Raw genomic sequence first — 14,230 nt, forward strand, 5'->3', positions numbered from 1 at the left:
CTTTTTCCATGATTATCTGAATGGTAATGGAGTAATGCAGGATATTTTTTTAATGAGATACTTAACGAAATTTATTCTTCCGCCTAGGCATGCGCCTATGAGAATCGTATGACAAGTGTTAGTCTTTAACATACGGATCAGAGCCAAATTTCAGAAGTATTTCGAATGCATACTCGTCCCCAAAAAGCAACGTATTGTAATGCATCAAAACCCTGGTTTTCTGTAATATGCAAAAGAAAGGGATATTTTGAAAGAATGGGTTCAATAAACTGTATACGCCGCTTAAGACATATTTCCTGTAAGCTGTGTCTGCCTCGACTCCACAATGGGTTAACTGTATACCATGTTTGAGGAAGATCTGCAGATGCACACACTTCAAGTAGTAATTCTAAATTACCACTTTCTACGGCATTAAAGCATGTTTGGATCACACATCTCACATCAGAAGATAAAATAAGATTGAAAATATCGTATTGATTTTTTGAGCAAGCAGCGTTTAGTGACCGATATCTTTGATCTTTATTAGAATTTGGAAGTAAGTATTCTACCCATCGCTTATTTCCAGCTATCGAAAAATGCACCATCATTGAATCCCCGTTCGTATCAGAACAACTTTTAAATGAAGAGATACAAGGCGTTGATGCTAACATGTGTTCATTAAAGGTTGAATCCTTCCATAATGCCAACAAAGATATCGACTCATATTCAGTTACAACCTTTTTTGAAATGATTTTAGCAACTCGAGATGCATTATCATTAAATAAATTTTGCCCAATTAAAACTTGTGTATCAGTTTGGCATTCACTTGTTGACAATTTTTGTAGTAAGGAATGGTGACAATCCTGTATCATACGTTTAGGATCAAAATAAAACAGGGCAATAAAAAGAGACTCTTGTACTGAGCTATGGGAGAACCTACAGATATTTTCCATCGAATCTCGAATGACCAAAAACCCATCATAACAATCAATACTATCTTGGAAGTCATTCACACAAGACGCCTTTAGACCCACAAATTTTTGAGCGACACCCTTGGTCTCTATGTCTACGTGAGGTTGCTCGATTACTTTGAATTCCACTTTTCCGCCTCGAAGGAGAAGATATACAAGTACGGCAACTTTTGCAGTCCGATGTTTCACAAGATTCCTGAAGTAGTCACTCAAAAAAGTCATAGGTTCCATAAGAAACTCTGATATTTTCTGTTTAATGACTTCATTATTTCTGGCTAGATTACAACATTGTGGAAATCCTATCGATATAGGCTTTTTATCAACCTTGATTAGAAGGTCATTATCCTTTATGTATTCACATAAATTGTATTTTTTTGACATCTGAAGAATTTCTTCTTTTCGCAATGCATATGAGTTATTTGATAGATCAATCATTGATGACCGAAAAAATGCATCAATGTTTTCCCTCCCATTGCTTTTATATTCCTGATAAACATCATTTCTTGTCGCATTTTGTCAAGGCTTTTATTTTCTCGGTTGTTGATGTAAATTCTTGAGCATCACTGTTCAAAAAAGACCATTCCCCAAACACATTATCAATATAAACTACAATACCATTTCCGGGTGAAATGCTTCCCTACAAGTCTGAGAATTTATTTAGTTGAAGAGGAGGTTTTCCGTCCTCCATTAGTTGCTTCAATAAATATTTGGCAATCGTTGTTTTTCCAGTTTCGGGGTTTCCCTTAAGAACCACGAAGCCATTAGTATTTATCAGCTCCTTTGCTTTGTCAAATGCATGAGTTATTACTAATCAATGGCTTATATCTTCATGATGCATCGTTATCATTTTTCGGGTTGTTTCTAAAATAATGAAAAAAAGAATCCCTTCTAAAAAAAAATACTTAATAAGGGATCTTTTTCTTCCCAAAATTTAATTTGTTAACAGCTTTCATTTTCATTCCCTATTTACGCTTTTCGATTTAACTTACATACTCATAAAAAATAAAACAGCTTGCACCGATAACAGATATTTCCTAAAGTGAAGAATATTGTCGTACATTTTTTTTTATTCCTGCCTGAAATATCTAGGTCATGTTTTTGATATCCGCTTCTACTTTTGTCATTTATTAACATACATATTCTTCTTTATAATTTTAAACAGAGGAAATTACTGCATGCTTGTCAAATTTCAAGTAATGCAAGTAAATATTCTCATTATATGCAATTAGAATTGAATGAATGAAGCAACACATAGGTTTTCAAATTACACCCAATGTGACTCAAAATTTACAAACCGATCATTTTAGCAATTCTTGGATCTACAAAGAAAAAAAAGCAATTCATTATTTTGTTGTTGTATATATAAGTAATGAATATTATTTAAAAAATCTACCAATCTAATTAAGGTCAAGAGGTTTAAGGATTCAATATCTTGGCGGTGTAATGAACGTTGTTTGTATTACGTATATGTTCAGCACATTGAAAATACGAGCGTTCAATATTGCACGCCTCGTTGTAAACAACAAAAAAGTCATCTAATAGTTATCTTAATTAAAAACTGAAAATATAAATTAATAATTTAGTACATATGTAGTGTTAGCTTCAATAAAATCTAAGCTAGCAAATCATAACGCTTGGTAGAGTAGTTGCAATGATGACTAACACAAAACGGCGGAAATTGATGACACTTGATAAAACAGGGAAGTTCAATCTTGTTTTTATAATATGAAACTTGAAAGTATCATGAATAGCGTCACTTCAAGTCAAGTAACTTTGATGGCAGAAAAGTTCTCTTTCTAGTACACGTGTTTAATGGATTACAAAACATAAATCTACTGCGTTTTACTTACTACAAAAACAAATATTTATACTAAAAAAATTGCTATTTGATTCTATCCGACAATACTATAAAGGGGTAACTCTGAAAACCACTTGAGATTATTTTAACCCCCCCCCCCCCCCCCCGAATCGTCGGTTCATACATTTAGAATATTTTCTTCAGTAGAAATTCTCTCCTGATCATTTACTTAGTATTAAATACACCGATTCTACACGATGCGATACGTGTGACGTCACAATACCCCATATCAAGGATTAGTCCGAAAATCCATATCAAGTATTGGACCGACAGTTAGAAAATCCATATCAAACCGGAAGTAACACTTGAATAAAGTTTAAAAGTTAATTTACTTGAATTTATTTAAATATTCAGGTGAAATAATTCTTGAATGCCATTTGCCGTTTTAGTTTTTTCTGTAATCTAAAATTGGCTCTACTGGATTTTCAACAAAAAGGTCATAAATAGGCACAAAACATTCTTCAATGATCATATCATGTGTGCTCGTATATTAATTATTTTGAATATATGATAAATAGAATATTACATACTTAAATCCATATCATATGTCACAACATCCCTCGGGCTGATATGGAGCCACTCGAGCTGATATGATAAGATATTGATTTTAGTATGAAATACCGGTATTTTCTATCTATTTTGCCGTATATATTTTTTGTATTAAAAAAAACACTAGCCGCCATTTTTTTGCTGCAAATGAATTAAAATAAAAATAAAAAACCAAAATTCAGATACATAAAGGATGAGCTTTTTTGTCTTTTGAAATTTTCCACGCGTGAATGAACAAACCTAGAAAGTCCCTGAGATTTCTTGGATTCTTAGACCTTAGTCGATGGGACTTTCTTGGGATACCTAGTATGTTAGTTTATGTATCTGGTTAGTACTGTATATTAATGGTGCTCTACAAGCCATTTTAACAGGTCATATGTGAATTTAATTAGCATGCGTTTATTACCTTGGGGCAGTATCAACTCTCTCTGGATAGTCTGGATTTGAGCTGAAAAATATAAAGCTTAGGTAATATAATAAGGGTAAATCATGGATAATTTATCAAAATTAGCAAAGTGATATCGGTAGAAGTCATATGTGTTATACACATTTTTAAAATTCGGAAGTATTCCAAAACGCAATACATGTATATTCGCTGAAAGAAAAAAATGAATTTAATATTGTACCTCGTAATGCATTTGTCGTGATTAAAAGTCTTTAAGTTTACTGATTAAGATAGTGAGTTGTGGAGTGGGGGTCGCTTGTATACTTAGATACCAAATGAAAGTAACTCGATATAATTACTCATCTTATCTAGTAAATATATCCAAATACATAGTAAATCTTCTTTTAATGTAGTGATTGTATGGACAGTACCGGTAAATTTACTAATCTCCTTAGTGACTTTCACTCGTCATTTTTTACAGTGTTCAGAAACATAGAACTTGATCCACAATTTAAAATTCAACTTACTTGAAAGATTGTCTACAGTTTTATGAAATTCTCTCACATCTCCAAGTAACTCGATGTATTTTTTCTCTTGTTCGGGGTCCATTGAACAAGTTATTATTGTGTTGACGGCGTCCTGGTACCTCACCGAGGTTCCAAGGTGGTACCCTAGTTCTACAACGATATCTCGGATGTTCCGCCATTCCGTTCCAAAATTTGATTCGGAAAGAGATGAATCTGCAGCGTGTCCGTAATATTTGTTTCTGACAAGGCGAAGCCTCTCAATGTTTGCTGCAACACTTCTATCGCCGGGTTTGGGAATTTCTCCCCAACCTTCCGAATGCGGGGGTATTTTACTAACATTCCTTAGAAGCAAATACAATAAAGATATGTCAAATTCTGAATAATCCCCACTGTATGTTGTCTGTGGTGAAGGGAAAATGATTTCTAATTGTGATTTAGTGAGTGGATTTCTTTTTAGTTTAAATTGTTTGTCTGTGTATTCTTTAACTCTTTTCGACAAATCTGATGGCAAAACTACTGTTTTCAAAATGTCACGCAATGCGTCGGTACAGGGACCCAGTATAAGCCGTGCCAGTCGAGCAATATTCGTTGTTTCCTGGGTGGACGAATACTTAGATAGAGACATATCGAATTTTTAACAAATAAATTTGCTGATCCTCTAATCTACAACGAAGAAAAAGTAAACGAAAGCATCGATGTTTATGTTTCATAATTTGATTGAAAATGAGCGAATAAAAAAATTCTTTCTACTTGAAATATTAAGAATTAACTTGACTAAAAGGGGTATGAGTGTTTCATAGTAAACAAGGCTTTTGGCTTGAAGACTTTCAAATTTATCCAAGAGAAGAATCCGAAGACGTATGTGTTTTTTCTCATTTGTCGAGTGACCTATATAGAGTTAATTGATAATTCTTTTTCATTTGCTGTGTTTTGAGTATGGATTTTTTGCTAGACCCACTAAACTTAAAGAATCTGATAGAATTGGATACATGTATGAGATCCGAATTGTCAGTGGTTGAATTTATGTCATGTAGGCACGCATGTACAAGTAGAGATAAGAAGTTTCGGGAACCACTGCTTATACTTTTTTGAGAACAGTTAAGATACTTGGTATTCCTTTTTAAATGTTCATAATTAAATGTACAAACAGATCTTTCAAATAAAATCTAGCAAAAACTGAAAGAATTGTTTTCTCTCCCAAATTAGACTTTTGTTAACCCGTTTTGGTTGAACGTTTTCACTAGCCATCAAAAAGATTTCCAAAACCTATTTAGTTATTCTTGTAAATCGGATTCCATCGTCAACAGAGCACCCCCGTAATATGTCACTTTTCCAATTTATAGAGAATTTGAGTTCTCATAAACATAGATAAAAACTAACTTTATGCAACTTTTATGTTTTTAACAAATATTCTTAAAATCTGCGATTTTCAGAATCCTCAAAGAAAGGAAATACATATATGAAGGCATATTAGGATTTATACGTTAATATATAAAATATGATACAATGTGAATACACTTTAAATATGCTCCCAATAAAAAAAAAATAAAGAAAACAACATGAAAGCTTTAAAAAGTAGTACTGACCCTCTATAAAATGCTCCACATTTTAATGCTTCTAATTTCTGTAACATGTAATTAAAAACAAAATGCATGGAGGACTTAAAAATGAACCAAGTCACGTTATTTGTTGTCACTTTACAAGCGTGTGAGTAGTTACATGTAACAAAACAACAATCTAATTTTCAAGGAGATGATTGTATGATACCACTTGTTTCACATCCTGAAGTTGATTATGCAAATTGTTAAGTGAGTTTAAGATAGTGATTTTTTATCCAACATTAACATTTAAGTTTATCGAACGAAGATTTCACTTAACCTTAAGTACTATTCCCCATGATTTAAAATGAATTGTAATGTGTAAGGCAAATTTTACTGTACATCACATGATCCTACTATTTACACACGGCACCGTGTTTACAGGCTCAATTCATAAACATGGTTTACACTTTCATTTATCCATATAATTTTGAATAAGTATACATGTATATGAGTCTAAAATCTAAAGTGAAAATGAAATATAGTTGAAATTTTTTGCACATAAAAATTAATATAGTTTTCTGTACTTGATTTGTTTATTGTAGTCTGTCATTCGTCTGCCCAGCTCTGTGTCTATTTGTTAACGTGCTTTTAACGGAAATCTTATGAAAGGTCCTGAGTTTATTTTATTTTCAGATAAGAGAATAATTCAGGATGTCTTAGATCAATTTCTCTTGGGTCGATTTAATGTCAATTAATTAAGAATGTAAAAATGGCCAGCAATTTTTATTAAGATCAGAGTAAATTGAAATCAAGTGTTTCCATCAGTTTACTATGGTGGCATATTTCTGCCCCCTACATGCAAGATAAATTATGTTAACATGCAACATAATTATGTAGACATGCAACATATGTCAACATGCAAGTTAATTATGTTGATATGCAAGTTACCAGCTTGAATCTAATAAGAAAATATAATTCAAATATAGTTAAATTACTTCCTAACGCCCGTTTCTGACTTCGTTGATGAAAGATGCAACATACTTATGCAGAAATGTGACTTATTTATGTCAAATTACAAGATAAATATGTAATCATGCAAGTTTTTTATGTCAACATGCGAGTTAATTATGTCAAATACAACTTATTTATGTGAACATGCAAGACTATATTGTCAACATGTGACTTATTTATGTCTACATGCAAGATAATTATGTTAACTTGTAAGATATGTATGTTGATATGCTAATTATTATCGTGTGTGTTGACATAAATATCTTCTTTGTAAAAATACAACTTGCATGTTGACAAAAATAAGTCGCATGTTGACATTTAAACAAGTCGCAGGTTGACATAATTATCTTTCATGTGAATATTATGTTGCATGTCTACATAATTAACCCGCATATACATATAATTATCTTGCATGCATTCATAAATAATTTACACATCGACATGAATATCTTGCATGTTGACCTAAATTTTTATTTTAAAAAAATTCTTGCTATGTTTAAACCAAAATAAATTCAAATATACAAGGGTTAAACACTTCTTCGGATAAAGAGATTGTCCTTAATTCTGACAAAAGAAATGCGGTCTAATTAGACAATATTCTTAATTTTTATATGCTTTGTTTTTATTTCGGAAGAACTAGGTAGCTAATTCAGCGTAAGCTAGACTATTTCATATACCCGCAAATGTTATAACAAGTAAAAATCATAATGTAGTAAACTAGCTAAGATTGTATCATTTTCCATCATTTCATTTTGTATCAACGGAGATTGTATTAATTATAAATTTACTTAGAAACTTTTTTGTACTTACATGAGCATTTGCATTTTTGTAAGGATTGATGAATATTTCTCATTAAAAAATCACAACTATTGCTTTTGATATCTATTTTCGCCTTGATATTTAATTTTTCTTCGTTCTTTTCATTATTCGAGTATTTTTCCCCCGTATTATTTCTTACTGTTATAAAATTGGAGGCATTATCTAATTATATCAATATAAAATTAGAAGCAATCAAAGATGGGTTTCTTGTTTTATGGACACATCCATTCTAATTTATGGAAAAAATCACAGACTTTTTCTTACGTAAATTCATTGTGTACTTTGAATTTTAGCGCATGTCTATTCGAATTCTTTGAATTGAATTTATATATCAAGTCGTATTACACTTTCATTTAATTATGTTTCGGAGTTAATTGCTGATATTAATGAGGTCTTAACCAAGGACTGTCTGTAGGTGTTTCATGCACTCTTTCTTTTTGATTTTTTTTAAATTAAAATTCTATTAATTTCCGCCGACAAGTATTGGCATCTACATTCGAATGAGGAATTGTCAAGAGGGACGTTAAACAAAATACAAACAATCAATCATTTTGAAAACTCATAATTTTCTCTGAAATTATTTAACTGTGGTTCCAAACCTACCACTTAAAGAGAATTTCCACGGATAACACACAAAACTCTGTGTATTTACCAGGAACAATCCAGAAATCTCCGACTGTAATTTGAAATCGAGAAAAAAACGTTAAGAAAATTAATGATAATTGAATTTAGTATTCATACAGATTATTTTTTTGGATAAAAGGGGTATGCAATCTCAAAATGGTTTGTTTTGATTTAATTTGATAGTAATTTCCAATGCAAATCCTTTTATATTCTTCAAAATCATTTCAGAGCATATCCGGTCCCATTTGTACGGATGTGAATCAAAAACCCTCTTTTCGAGGTAAACTAAATGAATATCGAAGGCATGGTGCCTGACGATTTCTTGAATATCAATAGATAATCAGGGTCACGCGTTTTTCATCGTCTGAATACATAGTCAGCACATGTTTGTCGGCTGTTCTTATGAAAACTGTAGTTGTATATTGAACAAAATAATGCTATATTAAAAGGAGAAGAGCCGACAAACGTGTGCTGATACTTAATTTAACAAAAAAACATGTTCCAAACAAACTTCTCGCCTCCATTGTTATGTCTTCGATTGACTTGTTTAATATTAAAATTCATCAGGTGATGTCCACCTGCGAGTGTACTCGTGAAAACAGTTACATTGTACTCTTCAACCTGACTTCGATCTAAATAATGTCTTTGAGCGTGTTTTGTTGCCATTTTCAGAATTTAGCATATTAAATATTGTTTTAACTTTGCCTGTCATCACATTTTAGAAAGAATTTCAAATACATATCGCTGTAATATGCTAAACGCGTATTCGATTTTTTGGAGAGAGAGAGGAGGGATAGAGAGAGATGTCAACAATGACACCGATCGATAGCCCCGCCTCCTATAAATATTGATTGTGTGACAACAAAACCACTCCGGGTAGAGGTCGAATTCCGGAAGACGACACTCATGTATCATTGCTTCAAGTTTGATTAATAGCAACAGGGAATTGTTTTTGTACAAATGTTCCAACTAATATAACCAAGAATATGTAGCTCTTTCCATTGCTCGTAATATTTTAGATTCACTTCATTTACAGCTTGAAAGAGGAGTCGCAAAAAGATTCAAAATAAAGCGTAAAGTCCATCCATTCTTTGTAGTGAGACAGGGCTCGATTTTAAGGTCTTTATCAGAATTTCATTTAAAAGTGCTGACAACGAAGCGTAGGAACAGATACTAACCATTTTCTATCAGCTTGGGTCAGTCGAGGTCAAGATTCGAGCTCACATCCTTCCAACCTTCCAAAAACACCGCGAGCGCTATTATTGATTTGTGCTAAATGTGATAACTCTATGACATTCATTTAATATATGATAACTAAAACAATTTTACCTCCTTGAGTAGAATGTATATTTATTCGAACAAGGTTAAATACGCTTTTAAGAAAAAAATGTTTTTGCATTTCTAAAATTAAATTCAATTGGAATTGTATTTCAAACATAGTCCTGGGTATTAAAATTTTTTGTGTGATTTTTAAATTTTATTCTAGAGTGTTTATTTTATTTATTTATGAAAATATAATGAAAAGGAAATTTGGGGTCAGTGAACTACACCATAACAGGATATTTTTCGAGATTACAAGGAAATATATGTATTTAGATTTTTCTTCATTACCAAATAAATGACATAGTTTTTAATTATAAATTTCTGCTTTTTTGTTATTCATAACAGCTGCTTATATCTTTATTTAGATGTTGCAGCATATGGTATGTGGTTTGATTCATCTGTGTCTGTCACCAGGTGACAAGACGCCATGGGCGTCTTGTATTTAAAGCTTACAGCTAATTCTTTTTCATACATGTATATTATTCTTGTTATTTTACAGAGCAATTTCCTGTTGTGAAAGAAGAATATGTTTATGATTATTGAAGAACATGTAATTTTCAATACTAAGAACAAGACACAATTCAGAAAAATGTTGACGTCAAAATGAGTACCCATAAGTTTATTATCTCTGTAGCTCCATATGATTACATTAAAAGTGAATGTAAACTTTTATTAAAACCTGTTGTAGGATTTTTTCATTATAAAATGGTGTGGTCTAGCGATTTCAAGGACATGAATTGTAAAAATGGGAAATTCGTATAATTATTTTTAAAATACGAGGAAAAAAGATTAACTAAAATTTACCCCTATATAAAGTTTGATTTTCTGCAGAATTTTATTCTTCGGAGAGTTGCAACAAAAGAAGTTTTGTACGTAAGTTTTATTAATTGTATTTTTAAGGGAAATAAGAATTAATAAAACAAACACGTATTTTTGGTTTCATCCTAACTTAAGAAATTGAATTGAAAACATACACTTTTATACTTCACGATATACCCGGTAATTTATTGAGTTTTTAAAATCCTGTCCAAACATAGACACGTTGAAGATATCGAAGTTAATATTTTAATACAAAAATATAAAATATTTTTTTACATATTTAGATGCCTTATTAGATTATCATTGTTTTACATGTATGTTTACGCTGTGATGAATTCAAATGTTTTATGCTCACAGTGTTCATTAATGACCGCAACAATTTTACCTGTAATGAGGAAAAAAATAGAAATAATTTTGTAAAACATAAATTAAATTTTGTTATTGGTTCATGTTTATTGGAATTAATGCAAGCCTGATTCCTGTTCGTAAATATTTGTGAAATAAATTCAAATCTAACTATACTGTAAAAATAATTTTTTTATACATTGTTCTCTTTATCATTTTTAATTTAAGTTAGTCCAGTCATCAGGTTAATGAAATAAGCGGTTGATTAATTGAAAAGCTTCACAAAATATTTCTTTATTTTAATAAATATGTAAATATAACTACGGTTTATCTTCATTGCAAGACATTACAATTCACTTCTTATTTCATTTCATTTTACAAAGTATTGTTATCAAACGTTTGATTCTCAACGTAATGAACATAATTTATGATATGAAAAAGGAAATGCATTCAATTATTGGACCAAAATTACACCAGTGAAAAGAACACATATCACATCCGCGTGTATTACGTTGAAAACATTAAAACTGGTTTTAAAAATTCAATTTAAACTGTGGCAATGTCCCTTTTAACATTGCAACAGAGAGAAACAAATGTATTATACAACAGTGTCACATTGAACATGTTATAAAATAAGAGAATAAAATAAGAGAATTGACAATGCCAACTCAATGTCATCAAGCAGAAGGCTGAAGAAATATTTAACTAGATGCTGTCATGAGATAGTAATACCCGCACTAAGGTGTTTGCCTCTAAATACACAATCCTACGGGCGGCTTACCAAGAAAAAGTCAAAATAATTCTATATAATTCAGGCACGTAGCATCATTTTTGAAAGTGGGGAGGGGGGCAACCTGAGAAAATTTTTTTTACTAACCTAAAAAAATTAACAAGGAAAAAAAATGAAATGGGGGTGGGGTGGGGGGGGGGGTGGTGGCCACTTTTTTTTCAAGGCAAAATTACTTTCACTTTCAATTTTTCCCATATTTCCTTGCTATATATATACTGTGGTTAAAAGTGGGGGGAGGGGGCAACCATCTTTTTAATGGACATTTTCTTATAGTACAGGTAATGTTGGGAAAAAAAGGGGCAGCCCCCCCCCCCCCCCCGGTTGCTACGTGCCTGTAATTTACATATGTATTCATAAAATTGGGTATGAAATTATCCCTGTGACCTATAACTCAGAACCTCTTATATTTATTTTACATGCTTAATTCATTATATACCAGTTTGAATTCTATTAATAATGTAAGTTAGATTTTGATAAATGTTTTGCCATATTAGGACCTTTTTAAATTTAATAATCCCCCCCCCCCCCCTCTCGACACCACAATCAAACAGTACATACTTTTGGGAATTGGGTAGATGGAACAGTTTTGTTAAAACAGTGTTTGTTATGAATTAATTTAAAATGTGTTCTTGACATGTAAATTCTACATCACATCACGTTGCGTCACCCATTATCATATTTTTAGATTAAACTCCATTCGGTACACCTCGGCCGATTCCCACTTCATCTGATAAGGTGACGGAATCGACGGCACGGAGGTTTTCCGAATGGAATATCATTTTAACATGCTGCAGAATGGTGTGCTTTGGATTAATTCATTTTGTGTTATAATTGGATTTATATTTCATGAAGTTTACAGGACCTCACTATAATGGAGGTCCGTAAGTACAAGTTTAAGTATAGTGGGGGTAAAATAAACCCAAACGATTAGGTTAAAGTTCAAAAAGGGTCAAAGATCATCGCATGCCACACTAGACGAATTTCATATTGTGAAGTTATCTCCCCTTGTCGATGTGACATTCAGTTACTGCCAATACTGGTGCGGATCCAGAATTTTTTTCGGGAGTAGGGAGGGGGGTTCACATCTCAGTCAAAATATTCATGCCTAGAATTTCCTGACAAGCAGGAGAAAAAAATCATACACTGAAAACAAATAAACAAAATAAAAAAACCAAATTTTTCTTAGTTAGGGGGAGGATGTCCAAAATCATTTTTTATTTGCTTCAGTATATATTCTTGTTTAAATAACAAAGGAAATTCCAGGGGGGGGGGGGTGTTCCAATCTCCCTACCCACTCCCTATACCTGAAATAACAATCTATTTTGTGATTCCAATTAAATAGTATATTTTTTTCCATTTGACTAATTATGTACATATTTTGTTTCTTGTGTTTATATTATGTCTGTATATTTGTCTGCAGAAATTATAACCTTGCCCATAAGTTTTAAGTGGGATGGGCTATACAATTGGCTTCCACATTTTATAGGTTTATTTCTTGTGACAATTAAGACCTTTTATTTGGGTACCATTAATTTTTACCTCTGATCACTTGACCTAGAATACAAATTTTTACAAGAAAAATACCCAACTTTAAACTTGGCCTAAATTTTGATCAGTAGGTGCTAGGGCTTTCATGCTTAACATGTGTATTCATTGTGAACTGTCAACAGGTATAAATATGTTTGACCTTGACCGTAGACTTTGAACCACTTAAAAAATTAACCTTGGCAATTAACTTTTGAAGAGGAAGTACTAGGGATTACTTATTTCACATGTGCATTCCTTGTGACAAGACTTTTTTTCTGATACCAACAATTGAACCTTTTGACCTTGACCTTTGAGTTTGACATATATTTGAGAAACTTCAACCTTCGCCATAGGCTACCAGACAGGGACATCAGTGTTTCACAAACACATCTTGTCTTCATTATTATTTGGTGGTGTCTTCATATGACGGAAAAATTCCAATGAGATATGTATTCACAACAAACAAACAAATTACTAAAGAAAATATAAAACATGAATATGTTGGTCATGCATATCTCTGCATGAAAAAAACCCAGCTTTTCAAGTACTGCAACCATATTGTAACCCTTTCAAAACACTCATTTGAGCTTTTCTGGTTTCCTTGTCATATAACGTCTGTTGTGACATGTTGTCCATCTGTTTGTCTGAAAACTTTTTACATTTTTAACTTTTCTAGAACCACTGGTCCAATTTTACCCATGCAATTCATATAGAAATATGTACATTTGTATGTCAGACTGTTCTTCTGTCTGAATAAAATTAACCTTGGTTATCACGGTCATATCTACTGAATGAGAAGAGACAAGGCATTCATATTAAACTTATGTACTAGTATTTACCTGTGAGAATGGCATGGTTTTTTTTTTACATATGACCTAGAAGTTTGACCTACTTGCAAAAAAATTAAATTGTTATAAATTTATCATTTTGACAGAGAAAAGTTAGGGCATTCATATTATAATGCATGTATATTATTACCTGTGATAAGATCTTTCCAAATGAATCATGACTTTGACTCTGTGACCTTGACCTTGAAGCCTAACCTACTTTTCAAAAATGTTGCATTTGCTTATAACTTTTGATTGAGATGAGATGAGATATGACTCTCACATTTGACATTTGTACATTAATTACTCATAAAAATTCAAGATGTTTCCCAGCT

General features: G+C 31.9%; 1 protein-coding gene across 1 annotated transcript; it reads right to left on the reverse strand.

Annotated features, from left to right (window-relative positions):
* Positions 1-1,471: 1,471 nt before the first annotated feature.
* Positions 1,472-5,965, reverse strand: LOC134270962 (E3 ubiquitin-protein ligase DZIP3-like). Its single transcript, XM_062753229.1, has 5 exons — positions 5,856-5,965; positions 4,270-4,932; positions 3,764-3,805; positions 2,246-2,269; positions 1,472-1,811 (listed from the first exon to the last, which is right to left on the reverse strand). Exons 2-5 carry the CDS (start codon positions 4,892-4,894, stop codon positions 1,762-1,764), a joined length of 741 nt encoding a protein of 246 aa, XP_062609213.1. The 5' UTR covers positions 4,895-4,932; positions 5,856-5,965; the 3' UTR covers positions 1,472-1,761.
* Between the last annotated feature and the right edge of the window lie 8,265 nt (positions 5,966-14,230).

Source organism: Saccostrea cucullata, unplaced genomic scaffold (genome assembly GCF_032062105.1).
Source record: "Saccostrea cucullata isolate Sc308-1 unplaced genomic scaffold, CSIRO_AGI_Scuc_v1 ctg8537, whole genome shotgun sequence".
In the NCBI taxonomy this organism is placed as follows: domain Eukaryota; kingdom Metazoa; phylum Mollusca; class Bivalvia; order Ostreida; family Ostreidae; genus Saccostrea; species Saccostrea cuccullata.